At 41.8% G+C, this 25,983-nt stretch overlaps 1 protein-coding gene across 2 annotated transcripts in view; it reads right to left on the bottom strand.

Moving 5' to 3' along the window:
* ATP13A5 (ATPase 13A5) overlaps nucleotides 1–23,328 on the bottom strand; it is a 114,116-nt gene extending 90,788 nt beyond the window's left edge. For both annotated transcript variants that reach the window (XM_040466337.1, XM_040466336.1), the window contains exons 1-2: nucleotides 21,269–23,328; nucleotides 241–414 (exon numbers count right to left, since the gene is read on the bottom strand). In XM_040466337.1, coding sequence (XP_040322271.1) covers nucleotides 241–414; nucleotides 21,269–21,331 — 237 coding nt within the window. In that variant the 5' untranslated portion in view covers nucleotides 21,332–23,328. The remainder of the gene's footprint in view (nucleotides 1–240; nucleotides 415–21,268) is intronic.
* Between the last annotated feature and the right edge of the window lie 2,655 nt (nucleotides 23,329–25,983).

Here is a 25,983-nt window from a genome sequence, read left to right as displayed (position 1 = left end):
TACCAACAGCCACTACTCGTGTAATGGCTAAGGAAACTGAAAATTAGCCTGACATAGTAGTCATTTCCCCAGAGTGACATGGAGGAAATGTCCTTCCTTCCTGAGTCAAAGTAAGAGAGGTCAAGTTCCAGGATACTATTGCCATCTACTTGGGGACAAGAAAACTCAAGCAAAGAAAGATCTCTGGAACACCAGCCAGGCATTGGTGGCACCACCAATGCAATGCTGAAGGGCACTTACCGTTGTTCTTAGCAAAACAGTGTCTGCTTCTTGCAAAGGGCATGGGTTGCAATTAGCCCACACTCTCCACTGGGGCTTCCAGTAGAACACCAGCAGAAGAACCCCACATGTCAGCATGGTTGTTATAAGGCACAGGGCTCTGCGAAGATTCTGGGTCCGGTAACCAAACACCTCCTGGAGAGTAAAGAAAACATGACTCTATTTTTCTTTTTTTACATAAACACATCATTTTGTTCCAAGAAACACAAGCTTTAGATGCAGGGGTGTTAGTTGGGAGGCAGATCTGGTTTCGGCTGGTTGAAACAGATCGATTGCTCACAGCTGTCAGCTGATACAATAAAAAAAAAAAAAAAAAGACCCATTTGGCTACCCTGGCATATGGAGCTTAAAACAGACGGGCAGACCAAAGAATGGGCAGACTTATTTGGTTCTAGTTTTAGGAGTCACCCCATGATTTGGACCAGATTCACTTTTTTTTAGGTATAAAGTTTAAAAATATATTAATGTAAATTTACTGGTGGAAGATGATACAAATGGTGGGATGATATAAATTAAGAGATTATCTGTGAACATGAAAGATTTTCAAAAGACAGCTTATAGGAATTTACCCTGATAGTAACATGCTGAAATATTTCTACTTTTAGTAGTAGGGGAGTTGATATTATCATGAAATGAGTAAAGACTTTGAGATGCGGTTTTAGAAGGAAACAGTCGAAAACAATATATACCTTTCAAACAAATTTCTAATTTCTCTCTTCCACAAAGAAGTGTCACAACTGGTTTTTAAATTTCAAAAACTTGATTTTTAGTATACTTGGAAGACCCAGAAGAATGTTGATTATGAATGACATTATTACTATATTATTTTACCTTCTGCTGTTTTATGTGTGTGTGTTTCTAAGACTTTGACTTCCATGTCCACATCACAGAGATGTAGTGTTAAGAAATGGGTTTTTACTGAGTTTCTATAGCATTTTTAATGGCGAAATCTTCTGGAATTTGATGCCAGTTTAGATCATGTTATAATAAATCTCTTGGCTTAATATTTGGAATAGTTTTCATCTTCAGTGATCATTTTCATTTTTTCTAGTAAAGAACTCTGGTAAATGAAGATTTTAATAACAGTTGTTGAAAGTAATCCTTAAACATGATGGAAAGGTCACAGGTAGCAAAGATGTTTGAGTCACTGCTCTACTGGTTATTAGCTATGTGACCTTGGGTAATTCATATTGTAAGGGTTAAATTGTGTAGGGTTAACAGGGAGCTTGAAAAATAACAGCTTTGTTCTGACACTGAAGGTGAAGGGATAACAGCCTTGCTTTACTCTTGCAAATCACATTTCATACTCTTGTAAATCAGGCTTTACCAATGAAGGAAAACAAAAGCTCAGAGAAAGCATCAGAGGCAAGGTCAAGGAGATCCACTGGTTGCAACTTAGTGGCAGAAAGTCTAAAATAATCACCTCATTTGGCAACTGTTTCTAACACATCTGGCAACTCTCATCTGGGAACTGTTTCTCTGTTCTGTCCCCAGGTAATGATAAAACGATGTGATCAGCTTTAAAAACCCTGTACCCCGGTTGTTCGAGGCCGCATTCTTATCAAGAGTGTTGGTCCCGATAGGTCGGCCTTGCCTCTCATTGTAATAGACTTTGTTGTGACTGTCACTGGTGCCCCTAGCATTCTGTTTCAGGAGTCATATGGATGCAACATTTGGTGCATTGGCCGGGAAAGTTAAAGGTCTGAAATAAGGCTCTTCCTCAGATTGCTCCACCAACCCCTGGGAGGAAGCTTGGGATTGGGAGAGGTAAGGGATTCTTGGGGCGCACCATTTGAATGACTCAGGAGGGTCTGTCGGATGCGCCTATAGACCCGGAGTCAGGGATGCTACCGGGACACCAATGGACCCCATTTGATTTGGTTTTTGTCAAGAAAGATCCTATTTTTCAGGTGACTGCCACGGCCTACTGGCCTTGAGATCTCAAACTGTGTTGTCTTCGTGTCTTGTCCTCTTCCTGTTGACTGTGCGTCCCTGTCAGTTTTGCCTTTGTCATTGGTCAAAATCAGAGTCTCATACTAACTCATTTCTAGGACTATAGGAGAGCTGTCTCAGTTTTTGGCCTCCACGTTAAGAAGCCAGTCCTTCGAACTCTCTGTGAGGTGGAATGGACCAGCTTTCAAGTCGAATCGCCTCCACAGGGGAACTTTGACCTTACTTTGGTATATAAGGTTCATGATATTGTCTTTTCTAGGCACGAAGACCATATTCCATACATTGAGGCATGAAGGACCCTCATTGAAAACCCTCCAGATTGGTTAAAACTTCTCCTTCCCCTTCCCCCTTGCCTCCCTAAAGTACAGGCTTTATAACTCAAAGGCTGCCCATTTGGAGCTCAGAATAAGAATCTTGATGGGACTAGGTGGCCGCTTCCTCTATCACCTGCACCAGAGGAAGAAGAAACCACCCGCCGCCCTATAGTTCTCGCTCAAAGAATACAAGTCAAGATGCTTCAGATCAGGAGGCAAGCCCAAGTTGGGACACTCCCCTGAGCCCGTCTCACACCCGCTCAGGGACTCCCGGAATTCCATCCCACTCCCACTGCCCTGCCCCTTCTTCCAGGGCCACCCCTTGCAGGGTGATGTCCGACCCTTTATGACTTATGTACTCTTCTCCACTAGCGACCTTTATAATTGGAAACTTCAAAACCCCTCATTCTCAGAGAGACCCCAAACATTAATTTCTCTTCTTGAAACTATATTTGTGACCCATCAGCCAACCTGGGATGACTGCCAGCAGTTCTTGCAGGTTCTCTTCACCACTGAGGAAAGAGATAAGATCCATCACGAGGCCCAGAAATTAGTGATGGGGACAAACGGGCAACCTACCGAGGATCCCGCTGTACTTGAGGAAGTTTTTCCCTCCTCACATCCTGAAAATTGGGACTGAAACACTCCTCACGGTAGGCGATCATTGACCTTATTTCACCAGACTCTACTGGGAGGTCTCCCAGTGGCCTCCCGCTGGCCCACAAACATGTCTAAGGTAACAGTAGTTCAGGGGGCCGAGGAAAGCCCCCTCAGCCTTCTTAGAAAGGCTCATGGAGACGTACCGCACCTTTACCCCTATTGACCCTGAGGCACCTGAAAATAGAAGGGCATTAAACCTGGCCTTTGTCTTACAAAGGCCCCAGACATTAGGAAAAAGTTACAAAAATTAGATGGGTTTGAAGGAAAAAATTTACTTGAGTTAGTTTAAATAGCCCAAAAAGTTTTTAACAATAGGGATTCTCAGGAAGAAAGACAAAAAAAAATTGACTAGGGTGGTAGCGGCTGTCCTGGATGCCCGCGGGGAAGAGGACCCAGAACGTCCAAAGAATTCTGGTCTGGGCAAAAGAAAAAAGACAAAGGGTTAAAGCGCCACTAGGAAAAAACCAATGTGCATATTGCAAACAAGAGGGACACTGGAAAAAGGATTGCCCCAACTTAGCCCCACGCAAAACTCGGCCACTCCAGGTATCTGTAATGGGAGTCGATTCCAACTGACAGGGCCGCGGCTCGGTAGCCCACTTCTGAGCCGTTGGTTACTGTTAATATAGGGGGCCAACCTAAGACCTTCTTGGTGGACACTGGGGCAACATTTCAGTTCTAAAACAAGATCCTGGCCCCACCAGGCAAGGAGCAACCCTGGTGCAAGGAGCAACTGGGTCCCAGACTTGTAAATGGACCACTGAATGACAAGTAGATTTAGGCCATAAAATCGTTACACATTCTTTCCTATTCATACCTGAATGTCCCTACCCTGGATTACTAGGTAGAGACCTGCTGCAGTTTGAAATTCACTGAAGGGGGTATGCATATTAAAGGCCAGGATGGCCCAACAACAGTAATGGTGACTGTGCCACTTGGGGAAGAGGGCCTGCTCACTCCGGTGAGTGATAAAAATGTCCATGCAGTTGATCCCCTCCTTATAAGCCTCCAGGTAGACTTCCCCCAGGTATGGGCCGAGACCAATCCACCTGGGCTGGGGATTCATCAAGCTCCCATAATAGTGGAACTTAAGGCATCTGCACTTCTGGTAAGACTAAAACATTATCCCATGTCCCAGGAAGCTAGGCGGGGAATCGTCATTCACATCAAGCGTTTGTGCAACTCTGGCATTTTGATCCCATGCAAGTCGCCACGGAACACTCTGCTTCTCCCTGTCTGGAAGCCTTATTCATCCGATTTCCGGCCAGTTCAGGACCTAACAGCAGTAAACACCAGGGTAATGGACATTCATTCCATTGTACCCAACCCTTATACTCTCCTTAGTTAGCTTCCCTCTTCTCAGGTGTATTATACATTTCTGGACTTAAAAGATGCCTTTTTTGCCATCCCACTGGCCCCACAAAGCCAGCCACTATTTGCATTTGAATGGACTGATCCTGAAGAGGGAAAAGCAGACAGCTCACTTGGACTCGACACCCCCAGGGATCTAAAAATTCTCCTACTCTTTTTAATGAGGCCCTGCACCAGGATTTAGAGCCATTTTGAATCTCCAACCCCCAGGTAACTCTACTGCAATATGTTGATGATATCTTGTTGGTGGCCCCTTCTCATTTAAAATGCCTGAGAGCCACCAAAGAACTCTTGAGTCTTCTGCAAAAACTGGGGTACCAGGTGTCAGCCAGAAAAGCACAGATCTGTCATATTGCAGTGACTTATTTAGGTCACAACCTTAAAAAAGGTAAGCACTATCTCGGTGAACAAAGAATTCGGGCTATATTCGATATTCCTCAGCTTAAAACTCGCAAACAAGTTCGCGAGTTCCTGGGGGCAGCAGGCTACTGCAGACTATGGATACCTGGCTTTGCTGAACTGGCAGCCCCTTCGTATGCCACTCTCAAGGGGTCTCCAGAGTCCTTCACATGGGGGGAGACTCAAACTAAAGCCTTCTAAGCCTTATGAGATGCTCTCATGACCCCACCAGCCTTGGCCCTGCCAGATCCCACCAAGCCATTCCATTTGTTTGTAGCCAAAAAAGGGGGGTAGCCAAAGGAGTTCTGACTCAGCGCCTGGGACCTTGGCCCTGACTGGTGGCCTATTTATCCAAACGTCTGGACCCAGTTGCTTCCGGGTGGCCCCCATGCATTTGACAAATTGCCGCCACCACACTCCTAAAGACGCAAACTAACCTTGGGGCAAGCATTGTCTGTCATGGGACCCCATGAAGTGGAGGCTTTACTGCGGGCTCCCCCAGAGCGATGGCTGTCAAATGCTCGGATTACCCAATATCAAGCATTGCTACTCGACCAGCCCCAAATACGTTTTTGTGCCCCCACAGCCTTAAACCCAGCCACTTTGCTGCCCAAAGGACAAGGTCCGCCTCTGCACTCTTGCCCAGAAACCTTGGCGACGATCTCATCCCTCCGCTCCGATATTACAGATGTTCCCTTACAGGACCCTGATAGCATGTTTTCAGATGGCAGTAGTTTTGTGTTTCAAGTGCAAAGGCATGCCGGTGCTGCAGTGACAACAGACCGCGAGGTTTTATGGCAACAGACCCTTCCCCCAGGAACTTCAGCCCAGGGCGCAGAGCTCATCGCGCTAACAAAAGCCCTAAAACTCAGAAGAAACAAGTCAGTTAATATTTATATGGACAGCCGCTATGCTTTTGCAACCACGCATGCACACGGATCCATTTATCAAGAGCACGGGCTCCTCATGGCGGAAGTCAAGGACATCAAAAATAAAGCTGAAATTTTAGATCTTCTAGCAGCCATCTGGGAACCTGCAAAGCTGGCATTCACTGCCTGGGACATCAAAAAGGTGACTCCCTAGAAGCAGTTGGAAACCTCCGGGCTGATGCAGCAGCCTGAGAAGCTGCCCTAACTAAAAGTAAAAGTGCCTTGGAGATACCGATCTTGACAGAGCCTTTGCTTCCACTGGAGGAGCCCAGTTACACTCCTAAAGATTTGGAGTGGGTTTCAAGAAAAGGGGGAAGTATGATACCAGGACGAAAGTGGTTTCAGCATCCTGAAGGTAAGATACTCTTACCCATGGCACTCGGGCCGCGCATGATGTGTCAACTCCACCAAAGGGAATCATCTGGGAAAACCAAGATGGCGGAATTAGTGCGGAAAAATTTCAGGGCGCAAGGGCTGGGAAAAGAGATTGAAGAGATGGTTGAAAGGTGTGTAAGTTGCGCCCAAGTAAATCAGGGTGCAAGTAAGAAGGTTTCAGAAGCTAAAAAAGATAGAGGAACTGAACCAGGCTTGTTTGGGGAAGTAGATTTTACTGAAATTAAACCAGGGAAATACGGATATAAATACCTGCTTGTTTTTGTAGACACCTTCTCCAGGTGGGTCGAGGCGTTCCCAGTTAAGAAATGATTAAATGAAATAATTCCTAGATTCGGGCTGCCTCTGAGCATAGGATCGGACAATGGCCCGGCCTTCACGGTGCAGGTGTCCCAGGGTCTAGCCCGGGCATTGGGAGTAAATTGGAAAATTACACTGTACGTATAGACCTCAGAGCCCAGCTCAAGTAGAAAGGATGAATCGGACCCTAAAAGAGACCTTAACCAAATTGTCCCTTGAGACAGGTGAAAATTGGGTTGATGTCCTGCCTTTTGCCCTTTTGCGAGCACGTTGTACTCCATTTGTCAAGGGATTTTCCCCTTATGAAATTTTATTTGGCAGACCTCCACCTATCCTGCCGAGGCTAGGAGACGACGTAATGGAACAACTGGAACAGGACCATTTGCTGGCTTCACTAATGGCCCTGCAACATGTACAAAAGGAAATAACCAGGGCCTTGAAAGAAGCCTTCACTCATCCTCCTGTTCTTCCTCACCCCTTTCAACCAGGAGACTTAGTCTGGGTCAAGAGGCACAAGCCTAAAACCCTGGAGCTGCACTGGAAAGGACCGCACACCATGATCCTATGCCCACGGCCGTGAAGGTAGATGGTGTCGGAACCTGGATTCATCACTCTCAGTTTAAGAAAAACTGCGTAAAGGCGGGAACACCCCAGACTGATACGAAACCAGACAACGAACAGCAATGGAAGGTCCAAAGGCACCCAGAGGATCCTTTAAAGCTAAGACTGATGCGGGCATAATAATAATTGTCTGGGTTTGTATAATAAGTGGGGGGGGGACTGTATGGAATTGCATCCCCTATCTTTTTGGCCATACCAATGGGAACTCAGGGACACTGTCACGGGGAAGGTGATAGCATCTAATACCTCTTCCACTGTGTCTTGTTTTTTGTTTGATTTCTGTGACTTGGTGGAGGACTCATGGGAGACTTTAATTACTAATTATAAACAGCCAACGGGCTCCACTCCTCTGGTCCCCGAAAACCCTTATGTGGTTACCTATGGATGTGGACACAGGGATCAAGAACAAAAATCGGCTAACCTACCAGGGTTATACAGTTGCCCTGAAAATAGAAAGGTTGAATGTGAAGGAAAAGGCCAATACCATTGTGCAAAACGGGGTTGTGAAACGCTGGCTCCCTGGCTGGCAGGACAGGGCCATGACTGCTTAATCACCCGCCTTAGAACTCCAGATCCCAAACGTAAGACTCAAGGAAAATGTAACCCAACAAAAATGTTTAAAAAAGGTTTCTAGTTCCAGTAATCTTTCCTCTTCCTGGGACACTAGACACACTTGGGGTTCTCAGAATGTATGCTCCAGGAGATGACAAGGGCGTTTCCTTTACTATACAAAGGGTTAAAAGAAAAACTCCACCCAATCCAGTAGGGCCAAACAAGGACATGATTTTACACCCCCCGCTCTTTCCGACTGTCCCTTCCCAACCTACCCAACGATCAGGTGCCCCCACAAAGTCAGAATTACCAACAACAGGTCATATCCAGAACCCTTTCTCCCATGAGACGCACTGGCTAGATGTAGTAGATTCTATGTATGCTTGGCTACATTCATCTCACACCGAGATTGTACAATATTGTTGGCTGTGTTTAAACCCTAAACCCCCATATTATGTGAGAGTGGCTACAAATGCCAGCATTGGACAAGACATAGAAAAGCATGTCATAAAATTGCTAAATCCAAGCATGACATTATGCCCTTGGGGTTCACGACCAATTTTAACCTTAGGAGACCTCCAAGGGCAGGGTTGGTGCATAGTGTCCCAAGAATATAATTGGCATACCTCCCTTTACAAAAACTCTTATGCAGAAGTGTATATTCCAAGTAGATCAGATACTGATAGCCCCCCAAAATGTAGCATACCAAGCCCTTACTGGAGCCTGGTTTGCTTGCTCATCAGGAATTACCTCCTGCATTGCAGCCACATACATTGGGGTTGGCACCCGAGAGATTTGTATCCTAGTTCATATTCTCCCACAAATATACCTATATAGCGAAGAAGCAGGGAGAGAAGAACATTTACTTCTGTTCGAAGGACATTCCAGGGTGAAAAAGGCAGCACCAGTCCTCATTCCACTCCTAGTGGGACTGGGAATTGCAGGATCCACAGCTATTGGAACTGCTGGACTCATTGTGGGGGATCAAAATTTCAAAACTATAAGCGAGCAAGTAGACCGAGACCTAGGCTACTTGGAAATTTCAATTTCTCGGCTGGAACACCAAGTAGACTCTTTAGCCAAGGTTGTATTACAAAACAGAAGAGGACTTGATTTACTCTTCTCTGTGTGGCCCTCAGAGAAACGCGCTGTTTTTATGCCAACAATTCCGGAGTAATCTGAGACACTCTCCGTTTGGTCAGCGATAATAGGGAACGTGCCAGGGAGGCCAGAAATAATTGGTATTGGAGTTTATTCTCTTGGTCCCCCTGGCTCACGTCACTGCTCACCGCCATAGCTGGGCCACTGCTATTGTTACTTTTGGGTTAACCATTGGCCCATGCATAATCAATTGGTCAGTCAAGAGGCGAGTTGGTGAAATAAAAATTATGATGATTAGGTCCCACGATGTCCCCTTAGTTCCTAACGATGAATCAAGGGATTGATTCACTGGCAAGAAAAGGGGGAAATATCAGGGCTAAATTGTAGTGTAGGGCTAACATGTAGCTTTAAAAATAACAGCTTTGTTCTGACACCGAAGGTCAAGAGAAAACAGCCTTACTTTACTCTTGTAAATCACGTTTCATACTCTTGTAAATCAGGCTTTACCAATGAAGGAAAACAAAAGCTCAAAGAAAGCATCAGAGGCAAGGTCAAGGAGATCCACTGGTTGCAACTTAGTGGCAGAAAGTCTAAAATAATCACCTCATTTGGCAACTGTTTCTAACTCATCTGGCAACTGTTTCTAACTCATCTGGGAACTGTTTCTCTGTTCTGTTCCCAGGTAATGATAAAACGATGTGATCGGCTTTAAAAGCTTTGTACCCCGGCTGTTCGAGGCCGCGCTCTTATCAAGAGTGTTGGTCATGATCGGTTGGCCTTGCCTCTCATTGTAATAAACTGTTGTGACTGCCACTGGTGCCCGTAGCATTCTGTTTCAGGAGTCGCGTGGATGCAACAATATCACCTCTAGGGAATCCCAATTTATTCCTAAAAAAACCAGAAATGTGTGCCTTACAGGGTACTAGTGCTCAAATGAGATAATGTCTCCTTAAGTGCTCTGCAAAGTAATTACAATTTAAAAGTTCCTTTCCAGTGCTTCTGGGTTATTGTCATCCACCTGGGGAAAAATGTTCAAGTTTAGCACTGCAGCCACTCTATTTTGAGATTATTCATGAAAAGATTTAAATGTAACTCTAAAATAGGTTCACTCTGCCTCTAAGCGTATTTCCAGTTGGGTCTCCTTTCTCTCTTCCTATCTTCTTTTTGATCCCATAAACCTGTTCTAGTTTTATTTGTGAATGATAGTTTTATTAGACTCAAATAAAATGTATATGCCAGTTCACATATTATGTCTTAAATATGCATTATTTCACTAAGTTATTCATGTGGGCTTATTGCCAAAGTATTCAAAATAGAAGCAGAATGGTTTGGAATTTTAGGCCAGCTCATAGGTTGAAAAAGCCCATCACAAATGCCTTTCCCTTTTTTGATTTACATACTACAATGGCATTGGTAATCATAATTCTGATACCCTTTCAGTTCTTTTCTTTACATTTTTTAAAAAAAGAACTGACAATGCTAGCAAGATGGCAAAAAAATCACTACGACTACACACTGCTAAAACCTTATAAATTGGAATAATTCTTTAGAGAAAGCAAGGTGACAAATTATATCAAGATTTTATAAAGATGTTTCTATTTCTGGAATCAGTAATTCCACACTTGGAAATATACCCTAAGGAAATAATACACAAAGTAGAAAGTGATGTGTATAACAATGCTCAGTGCAGTATTATCTGTAATAGGAAAAGTTATTGGAAGAACCAATTAATAGCTAATGGCTCCATAAGATGTGGAACATCAAAACAGTGGGCTATAGTGGCACCATTAAAAAAAATTTATGAAGTCAATGCAGAAATGTGAGCCATTATAGCATTAAGTGAAGAAAAAAAGATAAAGAATAGATAGAATAGATAGAAAACAGTAAATTTAAGCCAACAATATCAGCAATTACATTCAAGATAAATGACATTAATACCGTGATTGAAAACAAAGATTGTCAGAGATAGTAAAAAACCCACTATATGTTGTTTACAAGAGACACCTTTAAATACAAAGAAGCAAATAGTTAAAATAAGAAAGAAAGGGAGATATACAATGCAAAGACTAACAAAAAAGAACTAGTATAGTTATGTTAATTTCAGAGAAAATAGACTTTAAAAATAAAAAATATAAATATTTAATAATTAATTATAAATAAATAATAAATATGAGAGAAAGGAGGACACTTCATAATCTAAAACAAAAGAATCAATTCATCAAGAAGGAATAACAATTTTAAGAGCCATAAAAATATGGGCATTTTTAGTAAAACTAAAAGCTTCTGTTTATCCAAAGGTCTCTGAAGAAGATACTAGCTATCTGTACCTTTGTATAAAAAAAAGAATCATATTTGGAAATATCACAAATGACTACGAGTCAATAAAAAATGAAATGTATACACAATAAAAAATGAGCAAAAGACTTGAACAATCATTTTACAAAAGAGGATTTCCAGGATAATATTCCACAAGGTGCTCAATATCACGTCATTAAAGAAAATGCAAAATAAAACTACAATAACCTATCACAGCCAGAATAGCCAAGGCAATCCCAAAAAAAGAACAAAGTTGGAAGACTTAACCAGATTTGAAGACTTACTCTAAAATGACACAACAATGATAAAATGACACAATGACATAGCCACAGTATAGCTAAAATGGAAAAAACTGATTATACCAAGTGTAGATAAAATTGTGAAGCAATGGTACTCATATACATTGTTTTGGGGAGTGTAAATTGGTACGAACGTTTTGAAAAACTGTGTTGCTAAAGATAGGATCACTCTATGAGCTAGTAACTCCATTCTTAGATTTTTACACAGAGAATTGTATATGTTCACCAAAAGATTTGCACAAGAATATTTGTATCAGTTTTATTCATAAGGGTCCCAAATTGGAAATAATCTAAAGGTACATCAACAAGAGAAAGATAAATATTGTGTTTTCGTATAATGTAACACTACAAAAATTTTTTAATGTAACTTTTAATGCGAACAACAATAAATGTGAATTTCACATACGAGTAAATAAAGGATGGTAAATCAAGACACAATTCTATTTATAGGAAATGAGCAAAAATAACTGATAATAGAAGTCATTGAACTGTCTAAGATCAGTGCACTTTGTTGACACCACTGAATTTATATACGTCAACAAAAAGTAATAAAGGGAGGGTGTTTATTAGACATTCTGTTCCAAGTTGGTGGAAGTTACTTCAATTACTTTAATGGAGTTATATCGAGAAAGAGAAAATAACAGCAAAAAGTCACAGTAACTTTCAGAAATATGTAGCTCCTTGAGCAAAGATGAATAGAAACAATATTTTTGCTTCCTTGATAAATTGGCCTCATAAACCTTGGTAAATTTCCTATCATGTCTGTTTTCCCAAAGGTTATAAGCTAGACGTGGGACTTGAAGTTTCGGTTGAATCATTCTTTCATCTGGCATTCTTTTTAATCAAATCCTGTCAGTCAGCTTGCCAATGTTTGTGTAATTTGAGTTTATCCTAGTGTATGTCTCCATTTTGACCAATTAATCTCAAGTATAATTTCAGCGTTCTCAATGATTATTCTTCTGATGCAGTTAAGAGTCACTCAGATGTCTCCAAAGTACTGAACACCCGTGGGTAAAATCCACTAAGAAGTGCAGGGTAGAGGAAGGAATATGTGTGCTGTTAAGAGGAAGGTAAGTAGAATCTAGAGGCCTCGTAAATGTAAAGACATTGGGAACAGAGAGAGGAAGGATCGGAACCTCAAACGCACTACATGTAGTTCCTTGCAGTAAAGTGGCTTTTGCCGCCTATAAGCTATGTGACCTCAGGACTTACCTTCTCTAAGTCTCAGTTTCCATCTCTGTACGTAGGGGATAATAGCACACACCTGGAAGCATAGTTGTGAAGAGTAATAGAGGTGGAAGGTGTTGAGCACAAAGGAAGCTTTCAATCAATGTTAGCAGGTGATGTGATAATAGGTTCAGCCAAAGGTGGAGAGTGTTTTTGGTTTTGAGTTGTGAGATACTGAAACAAGGTTGGTAATGGGAAGCGGTTGTGTTCCACAGGGTGAGGAACCCAGATCTACCACCTACGAGTGAGTTGAATAGCACAAATTTTCTATTCTCTGTTGCCAGTAATGTTCTCTCACTTTTTTGTTTCCTACTAGAATTCCATGCTCCAAATACCAGGAGAGGTACCACATTTCTAGTGGTCTTTTCCTTGGCCCAAAATACAAAAGGAAGCAGTCTGGATTCGGAGTAACAATGAAATATGCACGTGCCTTTCTTTTTTTTTTTTTTTCCAACGTTTTTTATTTATTTTTGGGACAGAGAGAGACAGAGCATGAACGGGCGAGGGTCAGAGAGAGAGGGAGACACAGAATCGGAAACAGCCTCCAGGCTCCGAGCCACCAGCCCAGAGCCCGACGCGGGGCTCGAACTCACGGACCGCGAGATCGTGACCTGGCTGAAGTCGGACGCTTAACCGACTGCGCCACCCAGGCGCCCCTTTTTATTTATTTATTTATTTATTTATTTATTTATTTTTTTGCACGTGCCTTTCAACAGAGGTTGCTGCTAAAGAGCACAATTTAGAGCCCTATCCAGGTCTATCAGCAGAGCCTCTGTTCTTTATACCCCACCCCATTGCCTTCTAGAAGCTCTTGCTTCTGCTCCTTGCTCCATCACTTACTAGTTAATATGATCTGGGTAAATGATTTAAGTTCACTAAATTTTTAGATTCCTCGTGTGAAACTGTGGCTGCATGAGGAAACTCAGTTCAAATCATCCCTCTACCACTTAACCCCATATAAGTCATTGAGCAACCCACTTTATTTCTTCTGATGACTCTCTTTCCCCTCCCATAAAGGAAAATAACAGTATCTTCCGGGTTTGTTCCAAGAAACCAATGAGTTAATGCATGCAAAGCATTTAGCAGGGCTCTTGAAACATTTCAAGTATGTAGTATACATTAACGGTTAATATTAGCTTGAGTAATACACAGGTCAACAAAATTTCAGTAGATTAAAAACGGCTAGTCCCATTGGAGTCATTGTGAAATGATTTGACCACAGGCAATATTCAGAACTAAATGCTATTTGAGAAAACCGTTGTATTTCCAAAAGTGATTGATCCAATGGCTTAAGTGGAATTTTTGCTTTTCCCACAGAGCACGAATTGTCAAAATTGAAGTCAAACACAGGCCAAAAAGAAAACTGCTCACCTTCGTGATACATGGAACTGGGAAAAGAGCTTTAAGATAAATGCCAAATTGATTGAAAAACTAACTAGCTTAGTAACTAATATATAATATATATATGAATCATGCATTAGAAATTATATGTACATATGTATTATATATATGTATGTATGTATATATATGAGCATACACACACACACACACACACACACAGTACAATCATCTTCACTCATATAGGAGGAAAACCGTGTAATAGGGGATCCTCCCCCCACAAGGTAATTTTCCCAGTATAAAATGAATATCTGAGTGGCTAGCTCATGGGGATTAAATGAGAACATACAATATGGAGTTCTAGTGCATAAAAGGCACTTTTAAAATCATTTTCCTTTCTTTTTTAAATAAGTAGGTCTTATAATTACCATCAGAGATGGAACTAAGATTGGCCAAATTCCGCAGGAAAGGAGAGTTGCAGGGTGCAGCTTCTTCTAAACATTGTCTCTTCCCCCGAGTCCTCTTTTGGAGAGCTCCTCTTGGGCGCAACCATCCCCCAGCTCTCTGCTTATTTTTCTTCCTGAATTTTCATTGCATCTAGAGCCCTAGCATTTGTGCATGACTGGTGTTGTGAACAGGTCCTTTTGCATTTTTGTAAACGCTTTTATTCTTATGCTCAGCTTTCATGTGTTTATCTAAATATTTCTTTTCAGCAATGTTTAAAGTTTATTTTTATTTATTTTGAGAGAGAAGATAGAAAGAAGTGCAGGAGGGGCAGAGAGGGAGGCAGAATCTCAAGTAGGTTCCGCCTTGTCAGCACAGAGCCCGATGCAGGGCTCCGTCTAATGAACCGTGAGATGATGACTGGAGCTGAAGAGTCGGAAGCTTAACCGACTGAGCCACTCAGGCGCCCCTACTTATCTACATATTTCTTGCGTACTTACCATGCACAGGCACCGTAGTATGTGACTCAACTCTTTTAGAATGGGTCTCTGGGTTAAAGTTTGCTACACATTCACTTACTCAAACCCACATTCTCGCAGCACCAAGTCAGTATTTACTCAACCAAGACATAACATAAATAATTCTCAGTACGCTAATTACCTCTGGGAATGGCAATGCCAGTTTTTTGCTGTGAAGTGTTAAGCCCTTCCATGCAGAGGTGCTCCAGTACCTTAGAGTAAGTTAGCTTTTTCTGGGCAGGCCTCAAGCTTTCCCTTGAACCATGGCCAAGGAGATGATACCTCTGAGTCCTTTTATGGGCCAAGAATTCATCGTGTTTGTCCTCTTTTTTCTCGAACGGCAATCACAGCACCATGTTTCCAATCACTATTCACAATCTACCTTTTGTCATCTTTATCTGGAGACCCAATTGTGTTCCTTTGTGTGATAGGTGAGTGAAGGTTCTCCTCTGCTCTCTTGTCTCCAACTCTGCCGTGTTCCCAGGTTCTTTTCTTTAATGTTAGGGTAAATGTCTCTGGTTCATGGATCATGTTAAAATTTTTAAGCCTACTTGTTAATTTTGAGAGAGAGACACAGAGAGCATGAGTGGGTTAGTGGCAGAGAGAGAGTGGGAGAGAATCCTAGGTAGGCTCTGCGCGGTCAATGCAGAGCTGGATGAGGGGCTCGAACTCATGAATCGTGAGGTCATGACCCGAGCCGAGATCAAGAGTTGACGCTTAACCAACCGAGCTACCCGGGTGCCCCAATTAATGGATCATGTCAGTATAGTCATTGTTCCTTACCCCTCTATTACTGCTTTGGTTTGGCCGCATGTAGTAATTTGTGTTAGTCATCACTGATTAACAAGAAATTTTAGTTATAGTTTCATATATCTTGTCCTGTGTTCACGCATGGAGTGTCCCTTGAGCAGGGGGAGACAAATGTCTTGGGTCACTTTCTCTTTTGTCTGCATTTGGCAATCAGAGCTAACCTTTCTCAAGCACTTACTCAGGTACCATTCAATCCTCACAACTACTCCATGAAATAGGCGTAATTATTTATGAAAATAGATACTATTATTCACAGTACTTATAAATTATTGTTTGTAGATCAAAAAAATTGAGTCTTAAAGATGTTCAAAATAATTATTGAAATAGGTCAACCTCTTAAGTTTTCCCTGTACGCTTCTTTCTGGAATAAGAAAAGCCCTTTCCTCTTTAGCAGTGTGAATCAAAACCCAATACCGAAGAGATGAACATATTATCACACTCAGCTCCAGACATTCCCATAAAGTTAACTACTCTAACAAAAGTGCTACTTCCTGGAAGTAAAAGTGCAAGTAAGGACTTTTGTTTGATGCAGCTAACAGCAAAAAAGCAGAAAGCGTGGGTCAAAAAGTAATGAGATGCATGGGCTAATCAGCAGAGGCCATTTCGAGAGCCAGAATTTGCCTTAGACCAGGACATGGGACAACATGGCATGTTCTGTTAAATTTTATTCCTGAAATGAGGGCATCAGTAATACAAGAGGGGTATCTCAGAAATGATACGGTTCAAATTCCTTTCCTGAAAAAAATAGCTATAGACCATCCTTCACAATGAGCATCCAGAGGCTACCAAAGTTAGGCTGCTCACTAATTTATAGGGCTATACCTTCCCTTGTTGGATAGCTGTGGTGTATTAGTTTTTATTGCCACATAACAAACTTAGTGGTTTAAAACAACACAAATCCATTATCTCGCAGTTTCCGTGGGTTAGGGGTCTGACTGTGGATCCTCTGCTCAGTGTCTCATAAAAAGATCAAGGTGTCCTCTGGGCTGTGTTCCTTTCAGAGATCAAGGACCTCTTTCCAGATCACACGGTTATTGGCAGGATTCAGTTGTTTCTTCTAGCACCGAGAGAGAGAGAGACCACCCCCCCTTCTCTTGCTGGTTGTCAACTAGAAGTTGCTCTCAGTTCTCAGTTCTTAGACACAGAGCTCTTACCACACAGAGCTTTCCATCTTCAAAGATGCAATGGAAGAAGCTCCCTTGCATCAAGCCCCTAACATGCTCTGAATATCCATAACTCCAGAAAGAACGCAAGCTCTTTTCTGTGCTCACCTGATCAGGTCAGGCTCACCTAGGCACTCTCCCTTTTGATTAACTCAGCTGAGTCTATGTTGATTACATCTGTAAAATCCATTTTGCCACACAACATAACATAGTCACAGGAGTTACAGCTCATCATATTTATGGGTTCCACCACACTCAACTGAAGGCAATTATACAAGGGGAAGAGTCAATGGAGAGGTATCATGTTAAGATTCTGCCACCACAGTTGGTTAGGAAATTGTCCTGTGATGAAAATAAATCAGGCTGGATTCTGCCAACTCATACTCTGTTCTCCACATCAGCCTCTCAACTATTGGAAGACAAGTGCCTTGATTATTCTTTGGGTAACTATTCCCAATATCTTTTAAACTATTCTATTTTTTTTTTAATTTAAATCCAAGTTAGTTAACATATAGTGTAACAATGGTTTCAGGAGTAGAATTTGGTGATTCATCACTTACACCCAGCACTCATCCCAACAAAAGTGCCATTCCTAATGCCCATCACCCATTTAGCCCATCCCCCCATCCAACACCCCTCCAGCAATCCTCAGTTTGTTCTCTGTATTTAAGAGTCTCTTATGGTTTGCCTCCCTCTCTGTTTTTATCTTATTTTTCCTTCCCTTCCCCTGTGCTCATCTGTTTTGTTTCTTAAATTCTACATATGAGTGGAATCATACTGTATTTATCTTTCTCTGACTGACTTATTTTGCTTAGCATAATACATTCTAGTTCCATCCACATTATTGCAGATGGCAAGATTTCATTCTTTGTGATCACTCAGTGATACTCCATTGTGTGTGTGTGCGCGCCCACGCGTGTGTGTGTGTGTGTGTATACTACATCTTCTTTATCCATTCATCAGTTGATGGATATTTGTGCTCTTTCCATAATTTTAGCTATTTTTGTTAGTGATGCTATAAACACTGGGGCGCATGTGCCCCTTAAAATCAGCCTTTTTGTATCCCTTGGATAAATACCTAGTAGTGCAATTGCTGCATTGTAGGGTAGCTCTATTTTAAATTTTTTGAGGAGCCTCCATACTGTTCTCCAGAGTGGCTACACCATTTTAAATGATTCTTGTTTGTGAAATGCAGATACCTTTCTAAATACACTATACTTCTTGTTTGATTCTTAGAATTAAATATAACTCCCTAGAAGTTTCCTAAATATTATAGATTATAATAGAACTGTTATTTCTTCTATTATGCTGAATGGGCTTCTAGTGAGACATCCAAGTACTAATTTTTTATAGCTATATCATAGTGGTAACCAAAAATTCAGCCATGACCAAATAAAGCACTTTAATTACTTTTTCACACATAGCTACGAAGCCCAGGTCATTGATATCCCCACCTTGTAGTTTGAGAGTAACTTTAAACACAAACTCAATACCAAGGCCTGTTACACCACGTTGTCAATTTCTCTCTTACAATCAAGTCTAGAAAACTTTTTGAATCTTGGTTCTGTCGCCTATATTGTTACCTTTCCCTCATAGTGGGGCATCAGTCACAGATTAGATAAGCTTGCCTTCATCCAAGCTGTTATAAGTTTTGACAAAAGACAGGAAAGAGGCCAATAGGGCGTGATTTTTGATTTTCAATTTTAATCCTTTCAGTAGGGTTTGTGTGTGTGTGTGTCTTTAAATTAAAGATGAGGAGTACATGCTGTTGTTTAAAATAATTCAGGGGCACCTGGGTGGCTCAGTTGGTTAAGCATCCAACTTTTGCTCAGGTCATGATCTCATGGTTCATGGGTTTGAGCCCTGCATTGAGCTCCACACTGGTGTGGAGCCTGCTTGGGATTCTCTCTCTCCTTCTTTCTCTGTCCCTCCCCCCACTCATGCTTTCTCTTTCTCTCAAAATAAATAAATAAACTTTAAAAATATATTAAAATAATTCAGACATTCCAAGTTCCTGATTTTTCTTACTAATTCATCACATACTGTTTGGTTTCGTAATGGTAGCTCTCAATTATCACTCCCCAAGTTTAATCAGACAAAGGGAGGATATTTCCAATACTAATTTCACTTACTATTTGCAAATTTCCCATAGTAAGTCCTGCCTCCTTGGATGTAAATGAACTCCTTATATTTTCACAGCACTTTCCACATTTTATATATGGCACTCGCAAAACTTTCAAATCAGAGGGGTTAACGTGATATTGTTTTCAGGCAACTAGCAAGGCCCCAAAAGGTGTCCACACTCGTGGTTAACAGCAGGTCCTCGACTAAAGCCCAGATCTGTGGTCTTAGAGTACAGGAATCCTTCACTGTTTCGCAGAAAACAAATTAATGTGAAGTGAAGAGCTCTCCTGTCAAAACTGTATCTTCCACACCAAGTAGCCCTTTCCTCCCCTGGAGCTGCTCCCAGTTGTAATGTTGACATTTAGTTGGCAGGCATCAGTAAAGAGGGGGAGAGCACCAGTGGAAAGATTGGCTTTGCAACTCATGTGAACAAAGCATCTCTTGTGTCTCAGAGGCAGAATCAAGACCACCTTTAGAAAGCAAATGCAGCACGAATGGCCTAAGAGAACCCTGAAACAACGGCTGACATGCACACTGTGTGCCTCATTACATGCCTGGCTAAGGAGAGAGACCTATGCCCCCCATGTGATTCAGAAAATTAAAATACTAGGCTACAGACTTTATAAATACATCACAGAGTTAGAGAAAAAATAAAGAGCGGCCAAAGATTTTCATGAACAGTCATCTACATGTTGGGAAAAAAAAAAAAACATCAAAACTGGCACAGAGCTGTTTAGTAGTGAATACAGGTAAGCAGGTTTTAGTTCTTTGAATCCCTTCAAGATTTGAAGCATTATACCATTGTCCAGATCAGTGTGGTATGATAATAGAAGTCGCTGATGTGAACCATGTTTGTAATTGAAATTTCCTAGTGGACGCATTAAAGAAGTAAAAAGCAGATGAAATCAATTTTTATAACATATGTTATGTAACCCAACATATCCAAACTATCATTTCAAAGTGTAACCGATATAAAAATTATTAATGAGCTATTTTTCTTTCACTATCTTCAAAATCTGGTGTGTATGTTACGCATAGAGCACATTCCACTTTGGTCCCACTATTTTGCTAGTATTCAAGAACCATGTATGACCAGGGACTGCCTTCTTGAACAGTGTCGGTGTACGTGAAATCACTTATTTTTATTAGGTTAACAAAGAAGGGTGTGGAGAGAGGGTGGGTGTGGATTTCCCACAGATCTCATGGGGAACTGGAAGACCAAGCAGGAAACTGACACCCTTCTGCTATGTGACCCACATCTCATGGGCCCTTTCCGTCTCCAGTGTTCCATCTCTGTCTGGGCCCCCATTCTCCTTCTCTCCCTTTCTCATTGCCTACCTGCAGACACTATTGCAGTGTGAATAGCATGGAGTGTGAAGGGGGAAGAAGGGGGCTCGATTTCCAGCCTGTCCCTTGTAGACTGAAGAAGACCTTTTACAAGTTACTTAACCTCTTCGATCTCAGATTTCTTTCTATGAAATAGGATTAAGTCCTTCATCATTGAATTCTAAGCGTCAATTAAAATAACAAATGTAAACTTGTCAGTCCCAAACAGACCCTGCAGTTTCTAAGCTTTTAATGATTATTTTTCAAGATGGCTATATGTTTGGTAGAAGAGGCAGTAGGGAAAGAGAACTGGAGAAGTGAAAACTTTTAAAAAAATATATATATATATATATACTTAATACCAGGCCACAATGTTCTTTTTTTTAGTACTTGGTGCTTAAAACCTCTATACTTTTAGCATAACTTCAACCCAAAGCACACTAAGCTTCAGTAATACAGATATACCAAAAACATAAGAATTAACAAAAAACTTTCAGGTTTTGCTTGAGTTTGTCCAAGTAGATGGAGACCCAGATGATGAGGGGGAGACCCCTTCCTGAGCACGATGTGGGATATACACGGAATACTCCACAAAATGTCTAAGAAGGAAAGTTCATTCTGTCTGATGCATATGGGGTTGGCAAGAACTCCATCATCTAGAAGACAGTCTTCTCAGCCCATTCCCCAACTATAAAATTGTGCCCTTGGATCTCAAGGAGCCTTACAATAATTAAATCTCTGCAGTTCCTAAAGCCAGTACCACTACAGTTGCACCTACCCATAGCCTCAGATACTTTGAGAAGTCCGTACTCGAAAAAAGGGAAGACTCACCAGTTCATTCTCCTCTCCTTGGTTGAGCAGAGCCCGGTGGTCCTTCTTACTCTTCTCCTCCATCTAAACCAGACTTGTTAGGGTCCCTCCTGACTCTTTAGGGAAAAGTCAAAGCTGCTTGAGACTTATGTGAACTCAGAGCAGTCACTACTTGTCACTGCTTTCTCAGGTGCTTTTAAAACCTCTTACCACAATCCTCACCTATTAGGCTAACAAAGAAAAGAGAGGAAATACTCTCCTCAGCCACAGGATTGGCCCATTCATCTATCCGCTTAATGTGTTTCTTTTTTTTTTCCCCCTCCCTGGTGTTTATTTGCTGATGTGAGATGTGATAGGCTCTAGACTTAAGTTGTTGAACCAGAAAGATTAATAATTTCGTGCACTGCCTGTAAGTATCTCAGCCAATGAATGAGAATGGCCACTTCACTAAAACCCCAAGGCAAAAAGATTAACTAGTTAGAGATGAATAAAAACCCTGTGGAACTTCGGGATATGGATATGTTGGGGTGACAATGAGAATCTAAGGAAGAGGAGTTGGTTCATGATGGAGAATGTAGCAATCATTTTGGAATCAGGAAAACTTGAACTCTAGTACCTGCTCTACTGATGAGCCTGAGCAGATTACTTAAAATCTGAATTTAGGTTTCTAATATATAAAGTGTCAATAATTAATAGTTGATATGACGATCTAAGATATTTGTAAAATATCAACAATAGCACCTGTCACACTCAATAAAAGATAATCATCGTCACCATTATTGTAACTCTAATGAAGAAAAAAGAAGTTTCTAATAATAATTTGACTCCTTTCATTTTCTTTTTTTAGTTTGTAAAAAGTTTTCAGATAAGCATAGAATGCAGGAGGAGCTAGAAAGGCTGATTATTGGGGATATCATCTAAATTTCCACAATTGTATAATTACCACTGAACTTGATATTTTTTATCAAAAAATAGGTGCACTGGGATCCACTCAAAGTTTAAGTTGTTCATAAGAAAGAATTTTATCTTTTTTTTTTTTTCTTTTTATTGCATCTAGTCCACTGAGAAAAATCCTTGCCACTTTGGCTATGGAAGAAAACTTACCAGGAGTGAAGACTACAGAAGATGACACTTGACTCTCTCTTCTGCCTAAGAGAGTCATTGGTTGCCTTCAAGGAAACCAGTGCTGCCTTGAAGTTTAGGAGAATCCAACGTGCTCTCTGGCCCAGGAGGAAGTGGTTGATGGAAACAAACAATTACAGCTTTGCATGCCAGAGAGGCTGCTGAAGTGCCCACACTAAAGAGAAATATGTGATCACAAATGTGGCATTTTAAGTGTTACCAATCTGAGGTAGAGCTCAGATTTGGAGAAAGTTGTCCTGGGTTTTAGTAAAACGTAATTAAAGACTTGAGGAGCAGCTGTCACTTACTTCTTATCCATCCACTATTCACTCATATTTCTGCTAAAAGAATAGCTCCTTTGTCTGGGCAGTCTGACTTCAGCTGAAAGCACCAGGATGAGTCACGATTTACCTAAGAGTGGGCATGTGACCCAGTTCTCAACAGTAACGTGCAAAAGAAAGACAACTAGGGACAGAGGTCTTCTGGAAAAGATGAACCTATTGATGAAAAAGAGAAAATAGCTTATTTTCTATCTTTTACTCCCTTCCTTTGAAAGCGATAGGTGAAGATGTGATGCTTGGAGTATGGCAGCCATCTTTCGATCATAAGGAGAATGAAAATCACCATGCCAATGATGGCAGAGCAAAGAGCAGAAGAGCTTAGATGCTTATGATACCACTGAGCCATGGCACTAAGCCTGGGACTGCTCGCTCCAGACACCTTGTTCCAAACTTAATGAGATGTTCTTAATAAAGCTGCTGCTGTTTGTGGTTTCTGCTACTTACAGCCCAAAGACACAAAAATGTAACACCCATCACAACTCTGTTCAACACCTACTCAGTAATTACATGTTAAACAACAGATACTCCAGACATTCGTGCTAGGCCTTTGGGATTTAGTGGCAAAAAGGAAAGTCACTATCCTGAGGGAGTTTACGGTTTCTTGGGAGAAACAGACAAGTGAGCATCTGCCTAAGTAGAAAGGATCTAGAACTCAGAGTGAATGGGATAACAGCTTCCTGAAGGAAGTGGCATCTGTACCGACATCACAAAGATGAGTGGAAGTTAACCAGGTGGAAGGAATGGGGGATAGAGGTGGGTGGTGGGCACATGTTAGGCCAGAGAACAGAAGGACAGAATGTGTGAAAAGATTCAAGAGAGGTGAGAAATATAGCCTGTGTGGGGTATCAAGAGAAATCAATGACTTCAGAAGAGAGGCAGAGACGGGATGCACAGGGCAATGATGATGGAGATGTAAACAGGGGTGCACCTGGCCTTGAAGAGCTTATAAATCAAGTCAAACTGGTTGGTCCATTCTTTGAGTGGATTGCATGTGTGCCCGTGCATGTGCATGTGTATGTGTACGTGTGTGGGTTCATTTGTTTTGTTTTTTGTTTTGTTTTGTTTTTGCTTAGTATGTGGCTAAAGAGTTCTCCTTACTAGCTAGACCTAAGACCTTTACTAATGAACATTCTTTCCATTTAACATAAAGTCTTCTTTGTTTTTCATGTTTACTTGCTTATTTTGAGAGAGAGAGAGAGAGAGGAAGAGAGTGCAGGGAGAGGCGGAGGGAGAGAGAGAGAGAGAGAGAGAGAGAGAGAGAAAATATCAAGCAAACTCTGCACTGTCAGTGCAGAGTCCGTTGTGGGGTTCGAACACATGAACGGTGAGATCATGACCTGAGCCAAAACCCAGTATTGGATGCTTAACCGACTGAGCCGCCCAGGCGCCCCCAACATAAAGTCTTCTAATAATTACAACTGTTCACAAATGGCCCACAGTTCATGAGCTTCCAAGCCCTAGCAGTGTGCATGCTGACATTTGGCCTGCTCACCATACAGATAATTGAGTCACCAGGTCAAAGTTTGTATTAGATGCTCTTGAGGTTTTGTAAGTACTGAGCTGTTGCTTCAGCCACCAGAGGACATGCTCTGCAGAGAAAATAATCACATCTGCCTTAAACCCTAACTCCCAGAAGATCTGCAACTGATAAACGTCAAAGGATCCACTGTCAGATGTCCATAAGCCAGAGCAAGCCAGTCGCACTCCTGTGGCTTAGCCAGCCCCTTGCAGGCCCACGTGTGGAAGAGTCACCAGTTGAGTTTATGTGTGTAGCAGGGAAGTGGGGCAAGGGTGAAAGGATCTCTGGTGCGAGAAGCCACATCAGCATTAGTAGGAATGACTTCCTCCAGGCTGCACAGCCATAGTGCTCAGGAGGTGATAACTTACGTTGGGACATTGGGACGTTAGGACTCTCAGATCCTTTCTATCTGAAGGCAGCAGATTCTTGATCCCCTGTGGCTGGAAGCAAAACACAGTTCATCCTGTGAACCCCGAAGGCAAACTCTTTACTAATGACAAGGAGTTGTCACCACCATATGCCATAAGGTAAGGCTTCCAGAGACAGGAGGGGAGGGAGGAGCAGGATGAGGAAATGCAAAAGGAAAGGGAGGGAAAGGCTCACCTCACACACAGTCCTGAAGAAATGATTCCCCTCAGAGGCCTAGTCTTAGACCTTACAAGGACTTACTGTTCAGAGTAAAGCCAGAGGAACTATAGAACTAAGAGAGTATCTCATTTCCTCCCACAGTCCCTGACTCAGAACGCAATTTGGTTAACTGTTCAACTCTTGGTTTTGGCTCAGGTCATGGTCTCTCGGTTCATGAGTTCAATCCCTACATCAGGCTCTGTGCTGACAGCCTGGAGACTGGGATTCTCTTTTTTTCCCCTCTCTCTCTGCCCCTTCCCACTCATTCTCTTCTTCTCTCTCTCTCTCAAAATAAATAACCTTAAAAAAAACCCCAGAAAACTTCAATTTTAAAGATATTATTCAAAGTCAGTAATATATGTCAAGTATCAACTAAAATTTGCATTTACTATACAAAAATATTTCAGCTCACAACATGTACCTTGCTTTATGCTTTTTGAAGAGCCTTGGAAGAAAAAAACTAGATAACCAAGTTGAAGCCAGTGGATGGAAATCTGATCGAGCTAAGGAATTAGATTTTATGTGGTTGGTAAAAAAGCATCCCTTAGAGGTGTACAATGACTCACCGACCTGTTCAGCTCCATTCCATTCTGCCCACACATGTGAAAAGCTGCCGTATGCAATGCACTGTTCTAGGCCCTAAAATGAGAATCTAGAGCTGAATGAGCCTCAAACCCTGCCCTTGAGCTCAGACTACTGGAGTCATGTTCCAGAATCTAAATCTGTATTTTCTGCTTTCCTCCAGCTGCTCTTGTGACCCATGTCACAAAAGGGCTTTGACAAGCTCATCTTTCATCCACAAGCTCAGTTCCAACTAGTCATTGATATGTTAACCATTCACTGCTCAGCTAGATCCTTTGAGGTGTCTTCCTCCTGTAGAAACTGGATGATTCAGAATCTGTTGCCAGAAGTTATAATGTTTGAAAGTCACTGATTGTTAGAATATGTGAACTTATAGTAGAAAACAAGGCAGCTCAAGGATTTCTGATTAGAGAATGTGAAGCAAGGGGGAAAAGGTATTCCACCTCCCCCACTTACAACTGACTCCTGATTCATGAGGTTCTCATTTCTGCTCTTGTTCCAGGCCTGGCTCCCCATTCAGCTGCCCTCTGTAGGGGACCGAGACA

Source organism: Herpailurus yagouaroundi, unplaced genomic scaffold, assembly GCF_014898765.1.
Source record: "Herpailurus yagouaroundi ecotype Mexico unplaced genomic scaffold, PumYag 571, whole genome shotgun sequence".
NCBI lineage: Eukaryota > Metazoa > Chordata > Mammalia > Carnivora > Felidae > Herpailurus > Herpailurus yagouaroundi.
This window is presented reverse-complemented; position numbering and strand designations above follow the sequence as displayed.